The sequence below is a fragment of the Carassius gibelio genome, chromosome B15 (genome assembly GCF_023724105.1).
Source record: "Carassius gibelio isolate Cgi1373 ecotype wild population from Czech Republic chromosome B15, carGib1.2-hapl.c, whole genome shotgun sequence".
Classification (NCBI taxonomy): Eukaryota; Metazoa; Chordata; class Actinopteri; order Cypriniformes; family Cyprinidae; genus Carassius; species Carassius gibelio.
The window spans coordinates 8,328,028-8,347,160 of NC_068410.1; the positions used below are offsets into that span (position 1 = coordinate 8,328,028).

At 35.5% G+C, this 19,133-nt stretch overlaps 1 protein-coding gene across 2 annotated transcripts in view; it reads right to left on the reverse strand.

Annotated features, from left to right (window-relative positions):
- LOC127972728 (serine/threonine-protein kinase DCLK1-like) overlaps nucleotides 1–18,722 on the reverse strand; it is a 33,871-nt gene extending 15,149 nt beyond the window's left edge. The window contains exons 1-5 of one of the 2 annotated variants that reach the window (XM_052576471.1): nucleotides 18,430–18,722; nucleotides 17,651–18,035; nucleotides 14,924–15,270; nucleotides 901–1,000; nucleotides 234–350 (exon numbers count right to left, since the gene is read on the reverse strand). In XM_052576471.1, the coding sequence (XP_052432431.1) occupies nucleotides 234–350; nucleotides 901–1,000; nucleotides 14,924–15,270; nucleotides 17,651–18,008 (922 nt within the window). In that variant the 5' untranslated portion in view covers nucleotides 18,009–18,035; nucleotides 18,430–18,722. The remainder of the gene's footprint in view (nucleotides 1–233; nucleotides 351–900; nucleotides 1,001–14,923; nucleotides 15,271–17,650; nucleotides 18,036–18,429) is intronic. The other variant, XM_052576469.1, reaches the window with a different exon arrangement.
- Between the last annotated feature and the right edge of the window lie 411 nt (nucleotides 18,723–19,133).

Below are 19,133 nucleotides of genomic sequence, written 5' to 3' on the forward strand. Positions count from 1 at the left end.
CATCTTCTGAGAATCAAAGAGATATGAAGGTAATTAAGGCTACAAACTGCAACACTCCACACTCATCCATGGTTCAAAATGTACAACTTTGAATTTGCGACTGCAATGAATCAACTAACAAGTACCCAGTTTAGCAGTGTCAGCATATTATACCCAACTCACAGTTTACAGCTACAGGAATGCTTTTATAAGCATGATTAAATTAATCATCAGTCTGCTGTAAAGACCCAAACCTGAGCTACTGGAACCAGGGGACTTGCTCCTTCTTGACGGTCCACCACTACGGGGAGAGCAGCGGCCCTGCATTGAAGAAATACGGCCATAGGACTGCGACTTCACCACTCTGCATTCTGAGAAAGCAGCAAAAGACAAACAAATCTGAATTCAGTCTGCTTTTACTTCAGACTAATGTGATAATATTAGTTACAAATGTCATTAAATAATAGTACTGCTAAATAAAAATTTTACCTTAATATGTTATTTACAAAAAACGGCATTTTAAAAATGGAAAACATTTGCTGATAATGTCACTAATGCTTTAAAATAGATGCAAATGACAACACTGCCACTGACAGCATTATTAAAATTAAAAATTAATTAAAAAACACACACGGTGAAGAGCTTATTATCAAAATTAAAATCCCAACTCTCAAATAATACAATATTAGACAAGATGTTTATTTGCAGGACAGCTTATTTAAATCTATAAATCGAATTATTAATTACTAAAACAGAATGTGAAGGACTAACTTTTAATAGTTATTGCAACCTAATATAATTTGATTTAAATTGACAATTACAGAGGATTAGTCATGTAACTGAGGTCTGTGGCACAGCTATTGTTGGTCCTAAGAAAAAACAAAAAGTAAACTTTAAAAAGGGATGGAAACATTATCTTACCACTCTCATCCAACAGGAAGTCATCCTGATAGCGGAACTTCTCTGGGCCGCAGGCAATAAATATATCATCTTCGCCAAAGAAGTCCTGAAGGCATGTCACCTGCAGAATCAGCAGAGGTAGACTTATTATTTACCTTAATATCATTTGAAAATAGACTTCTGTTCAAAAGTGAAAAGTTGGTTATTTTTTAAATGTTTTTTTTAAGTCTCCTATGCTTACTTTGCTACATGTATTTGATCAAACATAGAGTAAATAGAGGAATTAGGGGTTGAACGACTATCGGTGCCGATATTAAGAATTGTTATGGTTATCGGTATCTGTCATTTACAAAATAGATTTGCTGTTAAATATATATAAGACAATTTATGACATTTATTGTTATTCTTAATTTTGACATTAATTTACATTTTTAAACCACACATATCGGTTAAAATATTGGTTATCAGTCTACTTGATCTGTAATAATCAAATCAGCATCGGCCTTAAAAATCACACATCTGTCAACCCCTAACATAAATATTGTGAAATATTATTATAATTTTAAAAGAACTGTTTTCTATTTTAATACATTTCAGTTAGTGCTGTCAAATGATTAATCACGATTAATCGCATCCAAAATAAAAGTTTTTGTCAATGAATATAATGAATTAAAAAGTGCAGCATTTATTTGACATTTATTGTATTTGACATTTATTGTAACATTATAAATGCCTTTATTTTTTATCAATTTAATGTGTCCTTTTTGAGTAAAAGCATAAACTATTACCTTACAGACCCCAAACTATTATATTTATATTGTAAATGTATATACAATTTTATGAGGTCCTAATACAGATAAATATATTAAATTTCACCAATTTCCAATATTATTGAAAAAAATATATCATGCAGCTTGTAAATGGATGCATTTTCATTGTAAAGATAGTAGGCTAAATAAATACATTAGGCTGAAATAGGCTGAATAAAATAATCCATTCATCTGAAGTCAATAATTCAAGGCTCAGATGTCAATAAAATCAGCATCTCAAACTGTGTTTAACATGCTCATTCTAAAGGACAGTGATCACTGATTCATACAGCTGCATGAATGAGAAGGCAGTTTAGCATCTCACTTTAAAATATCATTTACACATATGAATGAGAACATGTTGCTGTAGCAACAGTGACATCATCACCAAGATCAGAGTAAGATGATTCAGACAGGTGGCAAAAAATGACCTAATGCTCTAACAAAGAATGCAAAAAAGTGCACGTTCCAATATCCAGTGATATTACAGCAGTATAAATGCTATCACTGATGAAAGTGTCAAAAGTCTGTATAATTTTAAAATAAAATATTTTATAATATATAAAATATATTTCTGTGGAATGAAACTAGCTAAGGAATATAATGAGGTGATAAACTATACTTAATATTAAATGCAAATTAATTCTTAGAATCAATGAAACATCATTGCACATTAAATCAAAGATTATTTTGACAATGACAGACAGAGGACAAATCTAATGAAATTCAACAATTCGTTATGTATAAATGGTTGATTACTTCAATGGTAATTATCCAAGTTAAGCCAGAGGGAGTTTTTAATAAGATACATTTTCTGTTTTGTTCTTGTTTTTTATTCATTTATTGCGCCATTAGAGCATTAGAAAAAAGTGGCAAACTGGGAATCTGCTAAATCTGGCGATCTGATCACAAGTTTTGTCTGTCGGGTTGTTCACAAAATTTCATCTTGTGCCACAAGACCAACTACTGCAAAGCATCCAAACTCTCAAGAATAAAAAGAAATAGAGTTAGAACTAATAGGTACTGACATATAAAATAAAAAATAAAATAATAATAATAACATATCCAGTTTATTGCTTTTTCCAAGCCATAAACTGAAGCAACCATGTTTTGCAAGATATTTTTTTTAAAACTGTGTGGAAAGATGCAAAGGTTTACAGACATGATTATTTTTTATTACCTTGATTAACATTCCATTTGCTTTCTTTAAATCATACAAGTTTCAAATCAAAAACTTTATGTGTTAAAAAAAAAAATAACCTGTTTACTACAGTCAATGCCACAATGTCTACAGCAGTGATACTTGGTTTAAATATTTAAATACATTTACAAGAAAAAACCTTGAACCTAACAAGGCAAAAACTTCATTTCTCATGATCACCACAAGATGGCACAGACACTTCATTTTGCAGCTGCCACCGACAAAGACTATAGAACTAATTCTTACAAGCAATATTTATTCTTCTTCTGCCCAAGACATTAACATTTTCACCATCTTTCTGCTCTTGAAGCCTCGGGACTCGGGACCTGTTATATCTCAGCACCAAAATATTATAATAATATGAAAATGTTATTTTCATCTGGGACAGTATACACAGATAAACATTAAAAATCCTGATGAAGATGACACTCACATGTAGCTCAAAAAATAAAGACCAGTCATGTTCACCAGTAATATTCACACCGACATCATTTCCCCAATATGACATCAAATTATCCAGATAAACAGATTGAAAATCACAAGAAAACCTAAGACGGTCTTGAAAACTAGTCATTTTGCTTTGATTGCAAAGTCTAAATCTCGTGGCTTTAAGTCAGTCTCTTGGCAGGAACAATTTGTACCAGACATGAGCCATAAAACATGAAAACACACTCAAATCTGCTGAATTATGTTTTTAATCCATATCCGCCATCTGAAGTAGTGACTAAAACTGGCTGTACATGTAAAGAAAATTGGATTGAAGTGAAACGATGCCAAGATATGATGTACTCCATTACTTCTTAAACCTCTTAAAATATAGCAAAGCGTTTGTTTGTTTTTTACCTCATGTAACGTTGTTGACTTTATGTGCTATTAGTTAGCAGACAGCAGCAAGTAGCTATTTTATTTTATTTATCAGTTTATTTAACAGGGACAATGCAGTATAACATTGCTACAGTTTCATGCAGCCGATGCTCTACATATAGGCTTCTAGCCAATGGCTAATTTGCAGCCCCAGTCCCTGGTTAGGCTAAAAAAAATAAAATATTAAAAAAAAATAAACAACTAAGTCTATGTACAACCATCAATGTTCACATATCTGCTTTTGTTTGAACCACTTTTTCAGTTTTGTTTGAAAAATATTCAACTGTGTTTGCATTTTCAATTCAGCTGACAAGCTGTTCCATAACAATGCACCTTGAACTGTAAATGTAGATTGTGCAAATTTAGTTTTTCTCTGTGGTGCTATACAGTTCTGTGTAGTTGCACCTCTTGTAGCGATCCCCCTACTACTCTGTTTTGATATTAATTCGCATATAACTTTTGGCGCAAGATTGTTTAAACATTTAAAAAACATTTTAATAACAGATGAATTTATAAAATTTTCAAAACTAAGCAAACTATATTTTTGTAAAATGCTACAGTGATGCCATCTGGTTGGTTTCTTATCCAAAACTTTTAGTGTTTGTTTATAGGGATCTAACAGGTTTAATAGTCAGTTGAGAAACCTGACTCCAGACAGTCACACAGTAAGATAAGTGTGAAAAAATCATTGCATGCATGTATAACTTGGCTGCTTTCAATGATAAATATGGTCTAATCATGTAAAAACAACTCAGATTTGTTTTGATTGTTCTACATAGCTTCTTAACATGCATATCAAATTTCAAATGAGAGTCTAAAATAACACCTAAATATGTAAAATGATTAACCGTTTCAATTTCCTTTTGATTGATCTTAATTATAAAATCACTCATTTCCTTCTTTCTGATTGAAAAACACATTGAGACAGTTTTTGTACAATTCAGGGTCAAACAACTGTTCTGTAACCACTGTGTCACACCAATCATTTCATTTGTTAATATTTCTGCGGCTAAACTTGGAGTCTTTGCAGATACATAAATGACTGTATCATCTGCATATAACTGACATTTTGTTTGCTTACAACAGTTTGGAAAATCATTAACATATAAGGAAAACAACAATGGGCCCAAAATTGACCCTTGAGGGAGACCCATATTATTATTTCGTAAAGCTGATCTTGAATTATTAATTTTAACACACTGATCTCGGGATTCTAAATATGATCTAAACCAATTCATTGCTTGCTGAGTGAAGTTAAATAAATTTAATTTGTGTAGGAGAATTTCATGATTCACAGTATCAAATGCCTTTTTAAGATCTAAAAACACTGCACCTACTACATTACCTTTATCTAAGGATTCCTTAATAAATTCTGTGAGATAGCAGTTTGCCATTTCTGTTGAATACTTAGGCCTAAAACCAAACTGTTTAGAATAAAGTAAATCATGTTTTTCTAAATAATTGATAAGTTGTTCAGCTACCAATTTTTCCAGAATTTTTGAAACTGCAGGAAGAATAGAAATTGGTCTATAATTCTGAACCTCATCAGCTGATCCTGCTTTGAAAATTGGAGTTACAATACTAGTTTTCCAATTTGAAGGGAATTTATTTTCTCTAATTGATAAATTTATCAGATTTACCAAGGGCTTTATCAAACAAGCACTATATGTTTTTACAAATGCAGTATCCATTCCAAATATATCTTTAGCCCTTGAGTTATTCAGTTGATTAATAATTTGAAGTATCTTATGTTCATCAACCTCAGAAATATGAAAGGATGAGGGTGTGCCATTTATTACATTTTGAGGTAGTTGTATAGTTTTAAAACGCATAGCAAGCTCTTCCACAGACTGAGTAAAATATCTATTAAATTCATTGGCAATTTCAGTGCTATCAGTACTTAATCTACCATTTATGTTCAGCTCCACTAAAGGTTTTCTTTGTGTACCCTCTTTTTTAGAAAGTTTATTTATACACTTCCAAAGAGATGAGCTATTTCCTCCTGATTCTGTAACCAATTGCTCAAAATATGCAGTTTTTGCCTTCCTCATATCACTAATTACTTTATTTCTTAATGATTTAAAATGTATAATATCTGTCTGCGTTTTTGTAAGCAATGACTTTTTCAAAGCTATATCTCTCTTTTTCATTAGTTGATAGATATCTGAATTTAACCATGGTAGAGATAAATTTTGTCTACATTTTAGCGGTTGTGTGTATTTTTGAATAGTTTTTTCAATAGTTCTCATCACAGTTTCAGTGTTTTTGTCCAATTCACCAATTTGTAATACATCATCCCAATTTATGTTTTTCATATCATTTTCAAATTTTAACATTTTGCTCTGAGGAATACCTACTTTTCCTGGTTTAAATATTTGATGAAAATTATTCTGCAAACGTTTCTTTGTTAATTTCCTAACAACCAGGATCATGTTATGGTCAGACAAACCTGTCAAAAGATTATATGTTTTTATTACCCGTTCAGGTTTATTTGTAAATACCAAATCAATGAGAGTTTTACTTGTTTTTGTTATTCTTGTTGGTCCTTTTATTAACTGGTTAAATTTGTGTTTTGCTATAATTGATTTCAGTTTTTGCTTGCTATGTTTGTCTGACCAATTTATGTTAAAATCTCCAAATATAACAGTTTCAAAACGCCCATTTAAAAACTTCAACATTTCCTCTAAATTATTATAAAAAGACATGTCATATGAAGGTGGATTATACAAGATCACAAGATTAAAATTCATTTTTGGGGACAATATAACATTTAACGCCAAACATTCTAATCCAGTAATATCTAGTTGTACCTCAGCACATTTAAAAATATCCTTAATATAAATCATTACTCCCCCTCCTCTTCGTGATGGTCTATCCTTTCTATAACAACTATAACCAGGAATATCAATCATGCATGATGGTATACTGGTAGACAACCAAGTTTCACTTAACGCTAAGAAGTCCAGGTTTGAGTTCATAAGCAGGTGTTCAATTTGGTCCCTCTTTGATATAATACTTCGGATATTCAGGTGCCCCCCTAAAATACCCTTTGGTTTGAGTTTTGAATCCCAGATCACTCTGGCATGATTCACAGTCTGAAATAATTTAAACTGTTTCTGTTTCTGTGCAGCATGGTTGATGGCTCCTTTTGTCTTTAAGTTTTCATGAAGTACTTGTAGTTCGTCTGTTTGTTTTGCTCCAGACAACATATCATTTTGTCTATGGAAAAGAGATTGTTTAGACTCACCAAAGTTCTCTGAATCAGGGACAGGTTTACTACAGAGCTCTGATGTTTCAAACATGTATGCATCCTGCAAGATATCCAAAGGTAGTTTGGCCAAACACCCAACATCTCCCAGCTTGTGCCCTGAAGGTCCACTGATCTCTTCCCCACAGTTCACTCTCCAATTTGAATTACACTCAATCGATCCACTTACTGGTTCAGTTATATGTTGATTTGTTGATGGTCCTGGGTTCATCTGTATATCGCCGCTGAGCAAGAGAAGAATCAGTAGAACCTTTGCATTATACCATTTACTTCTCTTGACATATCGATGACTTTCTTTTCCTTTGCGATGATGATGGTTACTTTGCCAGCAAATAGAGTAAATAATGTGGTATCCCTGGGTGAAGAAGTTCAGTCTTGGTGTATCAACCATGGGCATGAGTTTGGAAGATGTAATCTGTGTTTCATTTCCAGCAGCACTGATAGCAAAACCACATGGACTTATCAGGAACCACAAACAAAGCATCCACATGCAACAAGACTCATTAACCCTCTTTCCAGCGTTTCCAGCGTTTCCAGCGTTTAAAATCCATCCTTGGCCGAAGATTTTAGTGTTGATGAGGAATTGTAAAAAAAGGTTAAACAACGGAGCAAGTGTGGAGCCCAACAAACCACACCTGCACCCGGCGGCCATTTTGGATCTGTTGAGTGAATGATTCGAATGGCTCACTCATTAGGCTTTGCTCTTATGAACCAACGTTTTTGAACAAATCGGTTGAATGAATCAAAGAAATAACATTTAAAAAGTCGTTTCTGTCACAGTGTCTGGGTTGTGTTCCCTGGATGTCCACTAGGTGTCCTCCGTTCCCACGGTGTCTGTCATCTTATCACTTCCTGTTCCCTTATTTGGTCACCTTCCTGGTCTGTCTGAGTCTCTGTCACATACGGTGATACAAGAAGCACGGGAGAGATCCAAAAACATAAAAACAAACGGGAAGAGCAGACTCTGGAAAGTATCATACATACGACAAGGACTCTATATTCCATATACAGTATCTGTGGTTAGAATCAAATAACTAGTCAGCAATATTAAAAAGTGACATGACATTCAGCCAAGTATGGTGCACCTAAGTCATGGTATTGCCAGCCCGAGATTGGAACCCACAACCTTAGGTTTAGGAGTCAAACACTCTAACCACTAGGCCACGACTTCCCCAAATACTCAGATATCCATTACTGTAAGCATCATTTATGAGGATTTATCATCAATAAATCAGGGCGATACAGAGATATGACCTTCTCTGAGGTTCCATAATTGTGATTAACAGCTGCATGCTGAAGTTAATGAGCACCTCCTGCAGGTTTATGTCCCGTCTGACAGGAAGCTTTTTACTGGGGTTTCCTCTCAATGCATTACTAGGATGCGGTTCATCTGTAAAGCCATTACTGACACTTATCTACAGATCCGTAATGCAGTAATGCAGAGCACACAAAGCCTTTATGAGTTTGGGATAGGATCTTTGACAAAATAAAGCTTTTTCTTTTCACCAAATTATGAAGCAGAGCGTGTAATTTGGCAAACCCTACTTGCAAGCATTCATGGATAGATCACAAAATCCAGATCAGCTGCCTTCTCATGTTTTATTTTATTTTATAAGGCTATTTGAGTGTTACGAACTGATGCACATGAATAATTCATTCGATTTTCAAGGATTCTGTTAAAGGGAAGCTTGTTCTGTTGCTTAACACCACAAACTCATTCATATTAATCAATAATAATGTACAGAAATACATACAAAAATATATATATTTATTTAATTCAATTTCATTACTGAATACAAATTACATGGCAAAAATTGTAGTTAGTAAAGTAATCCATTACATTAAACATTTTAGGTAATATAATCTTACTGTTGTTTGATTACTTTTAAAAAATATACTCCATTCATTGTAATCAACAACACGAGAAGGATCTGCAGAGGGAGGACATTTGGTAACACTTTATAATAACTGCACACTATTAATCATTAATTAAGCATTAGTAAACGGATAATTCATAATTTATAAAGCATTAATAGACAGTAATAAGCAGTTTATAAATACAGATATAAATTCTTTATTCTTGATTTAAAAGCATATCTATAATGTGTTTAATAAATGTATTTTCATACTTTATTCATGATCAATTTATAATTTCTCAATGAAGTATGGCATTATTTACAAACCAGTTATTTAGGAGTTGCCAGTGATTCATAAGATCACAAGAAATGTAGTAAATTCAGGTAGTTATAAAGCATTTAGTAGTGGTCAGTTAACTATTTATGTGAGCTCCTTTAAACAACCATAATTTCTGTATTGAAGGATGCATGCAACACAGCCTTTAACAAACTCACCCAAAATATAAATGCAGCCACTATTTATTGTGTTCTGTGGAACACCAAAGGAGGATTCTGAAGAACATTTACATAGTTCTTTTCCATTCAGCTGTCCATAGTGACCTTGGGCAAACTAAAAAGCAGTATAGAGTTATCTTTATCATTTGGTTTCTGTGTAGACCTGTGTTTGCCTCTCTCATAATTTACACTACATATGCAAATCGGTGGGTGTGGTTTAGCCACACTATAATGTCATAAAGTGCTACATTCCACAAGCTAACATTTTTTGGCAGACTGGCTTCAATAGGGCCTTTCGCACCTCTTTAGTTCCAGAACTAAATCTACAGTACTAAAGTACTGGGAAGATTTTGCACGAACTACTTCCCAGTGCCTTTAAAAGTGTCGCATTCGCACCGACAGTGTGTACTAAGACGTGACATAAGCCAGTCAACAGCGATGTCATTTGTGAGCGACTTTCAACAACGTTAACAACAGGAGGTTGGAGGATGCTGTGATAGGAGCTGCGTTTTTGTTGTGTCTCGCGGGTTTCACAATAATGGACACGGAATGTCGACATTTACGTAAAGCGACTAAAAGAACGGAAAGGAGGACTAAGAATCTTCAACGACAATTGGAAGTGCTACATTTGCAACAAGTGCATGCACTTCAGCGTCCGTACATTTATTGCTGTTCTCCATACTTGCAAAATAAATTGACACAATGTTTACAAAATCATGGCGGGTGAGGGCGTTTTCGAACTCGTCTGGCCAATGAATGTGTACTAATTTGCTAATTTGGCTCTTTAAAAGGCAGTCCAGTACTAAAATCGCACCTAGTTGCGGCGATGTGAAAACACCCAAAACTAGGTAGTTCAACAATTAGTTCTGGTACTATGAAAAGGTTTCGGCGGTGCAAAAGGCCCTATAGTAAGCTGTTTGTAGACCACTGAGAAAGTTTTGAGTTGTGAAACTTACAGGATGTTTTTATAGTAAAATGACCACACATATGTCAAAAGATCAAGGGAATTTTGATTTCTCAATCATGACCCTTTTAAAGTCTCCCCTTCATCTACAATACTGTATGTGCTAATATAATTCAACCCGCCACCCGATGAGACTTACAGAACGAGCAATTACAGTAAAAGAAAAAAACAGATGCTTCTACAGCAGACATCTGTGCATTATCATCTGCCACAAAGCGAAATAACATTTGGGTTTTCCTAAAATGAGCTAGTACAATATGGGTAATTTCCCTGTCATAGATCTGAACCAGATCTACATATTCAGTAGTGCAGGAAAGGCAAGCCAAACATGGTAAGATATGGTGCGGCTGGGAGAGTATTGATTTCCTCTCAGCAGCAGCAGCGCAGGCCGCCACATGTCCCAGCAATAACCCACAGAACATCGATCTGGACAGACTCCCACTGTTAATACTCAGAAGCTTTCACCGGGCAAATGCTGCCAGCCTGGGCTTACCGATGCCACTCAGGACCTCTTAAACACAGGTTAGAAACACATGGGCAAGACTGTGGTGGGGAATCTTTAAGACACGGACTGTTAAAGCTATAAATTATTAATAAGCATTATTTTGAATAAATACTTTAAAAAAAAAAAAAAAAAAAGGAAAAGTCTGACATGACACTAGATTGATGAATTTTACTGTTAAATATCAATAAGTGACGCAGTGGGGCGCAATTGCATTGATAAAAGACCATAAGCAACTGATGCATGATACCTACACCATCAAAATACTTCCTGTGTTGGGTAAAAGCATTCTGGAGAATTATCATTTATTATTGACAGGTTTATGAGATGGAGATGTACCATAGAGTTAACCTTGAACTGCTTCTGCATGATTGTCTTTTCAGAAGATGAGAAATCTCTTCAGACAGTTTGCAGTCCTGCAGCTGACACTTGTAGTACTTCCTTACAGCAGTTATTTTAGTACCATTGATCAAAACACATTTCCCTTAGAATCATCCTGACATGCCCCCTTCAAAAGGTGACCTTTCATGAAGAAATTTAACTGCCTATTAAGGTGAATTACATAAGCCTAGCAGTGGCAGATAATGAGTAATGACTCGCTCCATAAATGCAAGTCAGCGTATTGCAGTGTTACTCACACACACCCACATGCCACTGCATGACTTTACACTGGAGCCAGTGAAGTGTCAGGACGGATTGCACTGTACATTGACACGGCTTACAGACCTGGGCTGCGTTTCCCAAAAGCATCATAAGCTTAAGTTGATCGTAGCTCCATTAGTTTAAGTGGGTTTATGATGAACTTAAGCTTACGAAGCTTGTGGGACACACAGCCCTGACAAGGTGTGCATATATCATTCAACGGGTCGGTGTTAGGCTGGTCAGGTTCAGCAGCACCCATAGCTGGTAGATGGTGCAACTATTTTCATATTTGATTATATTATCAGTTCTTGGATTTTAGATTATTTGGATGAATTATTTCAGAAAAAAAAAATTAATGAAACATCTGATTTAAAAACACCAAGAAGTGCAAATAAATGACCTAAAACCAAGCACCAAAGGCTTTAAGTCTAACACATTTGCTAATAGGGTCCTATGATTTCAAAGATGCGGAATCAGAATACGGTCATAAAAATGGAAAACGTGGAATCCAGTCATAAAAATAAAATTTACCGTAACAGAATGTCATGTAATTTGATGAATTTTGGATGGTTTAAATTTTTAACAGTTGTGCAGCACTTTGCCGAAAATAAAAGGAACCGAAATATATTTATTTGATTACATTTTAAAAGATAATTCAATTAATAATGTTTATGCCTTAATTGCCTTACATTTTTACAATGTTTTTTTTATTATATATACATATTATATTTAAATGTATTTTTTTTCACCCATGCAATGGAATCCAGAAACATTTAAATAGAAAAAACAGAAATTGGGGAAAATAAAACAGGATTTCTGAAAATGTTTATATATATAGAGAGAGAGAGAGAGACAACATTTCAATAAATTGTTGTTAAATGATATATAGTTTCATGTTTTCAATTAATTAGACATGCTTTTTGGTTACTAAAATTAAATATGACCAAAGACGAACAGTATCCAAAAATACCAAAAACAGAAAAAAAAAAAAGAAATGGGGGGAAAATAAAATGGAAATGAAAAAAATATATATATTTCAAAGGGTCCTAGGCTGAGTTGAGAAATGCTACACCTCAAGCGAGGGCAATTACTGTATGTAGCCCTAGTGCTCTTTACAAGCAGGACATCCTGTGGGTAAATGCCTTACTCCTCCAGAATCAAAGACCCTTAAGCTGAAACTGACACAAGCAGAAAGAAGATCACAGATGAAGCATTCCTCCCATCCCGCACAGCCGCTGCTCAGCCCTTATGAGCAAGACCGCCTGTTGAAATCACATCAGTGTGGAAGCTAATATGTGAATGAAAGAGCTCTCTTAGCCTTTAAGCTAATACGTATGGCACAGACAACAGGAGACACATGCCACCCGTAGGAATTAGAGGGGAAATGTATCCTCAGGCTGGCTCACATGATAAGAATAAGCTTATATGAAGAAGCCAGTAACACCACCACAAAAGACTTCAAAAAATGGTGGATTATGATTATAACTAGAGATCACTCCACTGTGCAAATACGAAAGAAACTTATTTTTCTTTATTGCTGGCAGATTAGTATTAAAGTAAGTCTGCTATATGAGGGATAATGTACAGTCAGTCGTTCACTACTACAAAATAAAACCCCAGCAGGGAGTATGATTAGGACCCAGACGATAAGCTTTGATTAATGACCACCTGACTGAACATTATTATGCTTATCAGAACTATTTGCCAGGCAAATAAATACTTAGACATGACTAATGTAATGTAATGTAATGTAAAAGAATAGAATAGAATAGAATAGAATAGAATAGAATAGAATAGAGAGGGTTAGGCCAGGAAGCAATTTCATGTATCATTTCTAAGAGCAAAATTGAAGGCAAAATGTCCATCTTGCTAAGAGATTCCACAGTAACTGTTCCTAGATGGTCCGATCCTCTGAATTCCCGCTGCAAGAAATATCTAAAGGCATTTTTCAAAGTGCTGACTGACTATAAATCAAATGATTTGCATTAAAATTGAATTTACTGAATTATGTAGAAATAAAACAAACATGTTGACTTCTAAAGCCATTTTTGTCTATTTATCTGCCACAATAATATATTTGAGTCATCTTTATTTGAAAGCTTTTAAGTGAATATTGAATTATGGGATTAATTGGGGTTAGTTTGCTTAATTAATCATCATAACATGTGATAAATTAAATTACATTAATCAACTGACAGCCCTACTAATAAGCTTTTCATAAACATACATTTTGACTGTATAAAAAAGGTTGAGCAGTGACTGTATTCATATCAAACCTAATAAAGCAGTTTTGAAAAATGTAGGATCACAACGCATCGATCCAGAAATCAATCTTCTCAGCACATCATCCCCAGCTACAGCATTGCTTTAAAGGGTGCAGTAAATGTTTCTCGCGCAGAAAATAAACAGCCATGTATACTGGAGCCTCACGTCAGAGGCCTGTTTAATTGCAGTCCTGAGCATCCATCATCCCAAGCCCGGCCTGGAACATCACCGCTACTGCACCCCTCCTGCTGCAGAGGCTGTTCCTAAGCAACCACCTCCAGCAACCAGATTGCCATGGAAACCAAAAAGATGGAACTCAAGGAGAGGGGAGAGGCCCTCTGCATACTTGGGATGTGAGAAATTGGGGGATGTTCCAAGCTATAAATATCTGTTTGCACAATGTTCTACCTTAAATTGTGACTTATGTTTGTTTTAGTAAATGATTTCTAATGGCCTATACAATTATATGCACTGAACCATTAATATAGATAGATAGATAGAGCACAGCACTCTGTTTGTGATCTACGGTGGGTGTAAATATAATGCCACTGAAGGCCAGTGAGTTTAAGGCCCTCTGGTGACAGCTTGTCACTTCATCAGTCTGTTCCTGCGGAGACACAGAAAGGTCACCATGACCAAGTCTCCAGCCATACGGCTGCCTCCCTCTCATCCTGTCTGATCTCATTCCTCCATCTCCTTCACCACAGTATTTACCATTATCTCCCTATCAATCTCTTTTGCTGTTATTCAAGCAACACAAACACAAATCATCTAGGGAAATTAATTTCTCAGCAAGATAACAGTAACACTTGATGAGCAAAGAGCAAAATACTGAAATCATGACAATAGGGTGGCCTTAAAGGGGACCTTGGATGCAAAATTCACTTTTACTTGGTGTTTGCATGCATAGGCTAAATGTGTCTTGTGTGGACTCAACAACCTTACAAATCCATTCCTTTTTTAATCCCAAAAAAACAGTGTCAATTATCAAGACTGAGTGTGTTATTTCTGCACCACAAACATCTCTGATCCACGCGCTACTGACAAATAAAGACTGCTTATATAGTGAGTCCACTGATCTATCCAAATAGTACTTTCAAATAGACAATATTATAATTATTACTGCAGCCGACAACACAAAAGTTCACTTATCTACATGAAATGCCCACTGTACCTACCATTTTACCATCCACTGTATAAAGCCTCTTGACCACTCCAGAGTCCAGTTTGATGGCATCTGTGATATCCGTGAGAACCTGCTCAAACGAGTGGGCCGTCTTCTTGTTGAGAAGGACACGCACGGCTTTCCGAGGCTTTACCCCACTGCGGATTATGGTTACCAGTTTGGGTCGGATGAAATCCCTGTTATCCTTGGTTTCCACAGAACCAGGCTTGGCGCTGGCCAGAGAGGTGGGCGATCGTGCCGATGCTGCGGTCCTGACATTGACTGACCAGTTGGGGTTGACATTCTTAGTGTATTCCAGATTCTTGTAAGGCTCAATTGATCCACATACATAACTCTCCCCTGTGATACAAAATAATATGAGAAATAACCAGTCAGTGAGATCCAAATCAGATGCAAAAATCTTTTTGAACTGGTTGTGTAGATTGATTAAAACAATTCATGAATTTGACTGATTGGTTCACACTAATAGTTTTTCATAAAACGTTCAAAAAAAGTATGAATGGCTCATTTACGATAAATGAATCATTCAGTCTGGTTTTGTTAACTGTTTCAAACATTTCATTAAAACTAATTTCACTGTTTAATTCCCATTTCCAGTTTCCTAGAAGAAAGAAAGTCATATGGGTTAGGAAGAACATAAAGGGTTGAAGATATGTATATATATATATATATATATATATATATATATATATATATATATATATATATATTTTTTTTTTTTTTTTTTTTTTTTTTTTTTTTTTGGTGAACTATTCATTTAACAAGGCTTTCCTACAACTTCAGAGAACATCTTGCACTCTAAAAATTGCTTTCCATGTTTATTATCATATGAGAACACAGAAGAAAATCCATAAATTTGTCCACATGTGAGTTTAAGACAGTCAATGGACATAAAAGCTACTTATAATAGTCCATAATGACAGAAATGTCACACAGAGTCAAGGTTAAGTGCACGCCAGAGACTGAAATCATCTCCATCTCACTCATTTATATTCATTCTACCCCTGGCAGCACTGAGAATGAATGAATGAATTGGTGTCTTATATAAAAAAGGCACCACTGATTTGCACATCAGAGTCATTTAACACATGATTCAAGGACAAAGTTAGATATAATGATTTCAGTTCTCGGGTTTGATTTATTGGTCAACACTTAGAGGAAGGGAGTGGTATAGAGATGCAGAATCTGTTAAATATTAATGAGCTTTTTTAAAATTACTACTGGTTTAAATCACAGGGCTTTCTGATATCTGCTCACAGACAATGCAAGCTTGATCCTTGCTCAGTACTATAAACTGCATGCTCTGTTTGGGGTGTCAGAAACCCCTAGATATGAAACATGACTAATGCAATGACTTTCCACATAGTAGATTCTCAGATGGCTGTACATACTAAATATATTATGTGCTTACTATGTGCTATCATGTGCTTATTTTCTGAAAATGTACTTACATTCAGGCCAACCAAGATGTCCAAGAAAACAGATTTGGAGAAATGTAGCATTACATCACTTGCTCACTAATGAATCCTTTGGGGATTGGATGGGTGCCGTCAGAATGAGAGTTCAAACAGCTGATAAAAGCATCACAGTAATCCACATATGATTAGTAATCCCCAGCATAACTACAGTCCATCAGTTTACATATTGTAGAGACAAGCTGTATGTGTGTGAAACAAAAACAAATAATCATTAAGACATTTTTAACTTCAAACCATTGCTTACAGCTAAAATATGAGTCCTCTATCAACAATATTTCTTTCTTCAGTGAAAAAGTTGGCTCATCTAAATCAGGAGAGAATTGAGCACAGATCAAGCTCTTTCTACAGCTTCTATATATATATATATATATATATATATATATATATAAGAGAATTTTAATATGAGAGGACAACAGGGAAGGGACTTTCACTGAGGAAATCATGGATTATGGAATTGTATTTTGGCCAGAAGCGATGGTTTAAAGTTAAAACGTCTTAATGAGAGTTTTTTTAAAACCACACAGCTTTTCACTTCGCAAGATGCTAACTGATGGTCTGGAGTTGTGTGGATTACATGTGTATCAGCTGTTTGGACTCTCTTTCTGACGGCACCCATTCACTGCACTTCCAAAGAAAAGATAAACTCATCTAGATTTTGCATGACGCAAAGAAGAGTAAATTTTCAGCAATTTATTTTATTTTATTTTTTGATTATCTGTTTTTTTTATGAGTTTTGATTTTAATAAAATAAAGGTTATTTTCCAAATAACTAATTAAATTTTTACACATATCACATTTGGGGTCTCTGAGACAGTACACAGACTGTATTTTAATGAATTAGCTGAATCTTTATGGCTTTTGATATCATCAAAATGATAATGCTCTACTGGAAATTCTCATGTTAAGGCAGTAGCTGGTGATTTAAGATGTTCAATAGCGTGTTCAATCTTGTAGACCATCTAGTACCAGCATTTAACCAGCTACAAGCTGGTCGTCAGATTTTAAAGTGGTTTTGGGACAGTTATGGCTGGTTTCGACCAGCTAATGACCACTTTAGACTAGCTACCAGGTTCCAAAACCAGCATTTTCCAACATGGTGTCCTCATGTGGAGAACAGGTACCATCCAAACCTAGACATGTGTGATCTAATGCAAAGTTGACCATGTACAGTATGTCTAGTTGAACAAGAAACAAAAGATAGAGGTGTCCCTAAACCTCCATATCTGGACACCCAGGCTCACCTTCCACCAGCTGGTCCATGCTGGTAATCCTCGACCCGTCAATGGCATAAATGGTCCGGACGCCCTGAGGCAGATTTATGTTATCTGATAGGGAGCGGGTGAGGTCTGCGAGAAGAGCATCGAAAGACCTGAATCTTTCGGTGGAAATAGCGTACACAATCCCCTTGAAGTACCGGTCTCCATTGCGGTAGAACCGGACCCTCTTGGCTTTCTTCTCGGAGCTCAGAGCCTGTAAGGTCCGGGTTCGGTACAGGCTGCAGTGGGCGCTGTGCGTGGGGCTCGGCAGGCCGTTCGCACGTGAACCCCCACGGCTGTATCTTTGTGCTTTGTCCCGTTCGTCGAAATGCTCCAGCTCCATGTCAACACCTGGAGCTGTAGTATACCTCTGAGGGAAAATGTGGATAGATGAGGTATGCATTTGTGCCTATACTTGTTAATTAATATTGCACATCTATGTTATTAAATAAGTAGCTGGAAATTTTAATTTCTGTGCGCTTATCAACTGACAAAAAAATAATATAGGCTATAGATTAAAAAGACATTATATAAAATGTAATAGCCTATTCATGTTTTAAATAACAAACATTAATGTATTGTTGTTTTATACATATAACACATTTTAATAATTCATATATAACGTTGAAGTTATTTAAACACGCCCAAAGGTAAAGAACAATGAAGAAGTCGTGCTTATGTTTCATCAATTAAAAGCGATGTTAAAGCACTAATAAATGCTAAATGTGCCGACATGGTGCATCTCATAAGAATATTCATCTTACTTGTGCGCGTGTATCCGATGAGCACAGTTGATATGAAAGCACACATCTAATGGCTTGTCATCTCTTCTAGAGGATGCTATGATGGTTTTAAGAACAGGAGGAGACAATCATGTGCTCTGCTGTGCTGGATCTGGATGTGGTGGATGGGCTGCAGCTCTTCACGCTAGACCATGCCTCGTTTCGATGCAGACTTGCAGCCTTTGTCGTATTCCTGAGGGGAGGACCCTCACTGAATGAATACGAGCGAGGGCTGCGTCTCAAAATCTAGGGAGTTGCCTACCTAGACACCAAGACTGTCCCAATGCAGGTCCTCGCGGTGGGAAGAAGACTGTCCAGCGCCGCTTGCAGTCCAGCTGAGACGATCTATTCAAACTAAATTATAATTTATACATGCACATAAATAAATAAAAAATGAGATATGATAGCATATGCACTGAACTTTGTTGTCATTCCTCATATAATCGAGTGTCACACCCACTATTGTCCGCTTAAATCAAGCTAGATCCTTTATTGCACCAGTGAACCGCCTTGGCGACACACTAGAACCAATTAGGCCTATTTTTCATAGTTCAACAATATGATCAAGAGACTTGTGGTCGTGACTAAGTATTTTAATATTTTTGCATAAATATTTATTATTATATAATACTGGTATATACACATAAAAAAACTACTTACAGATTACACACACACACACATATAAC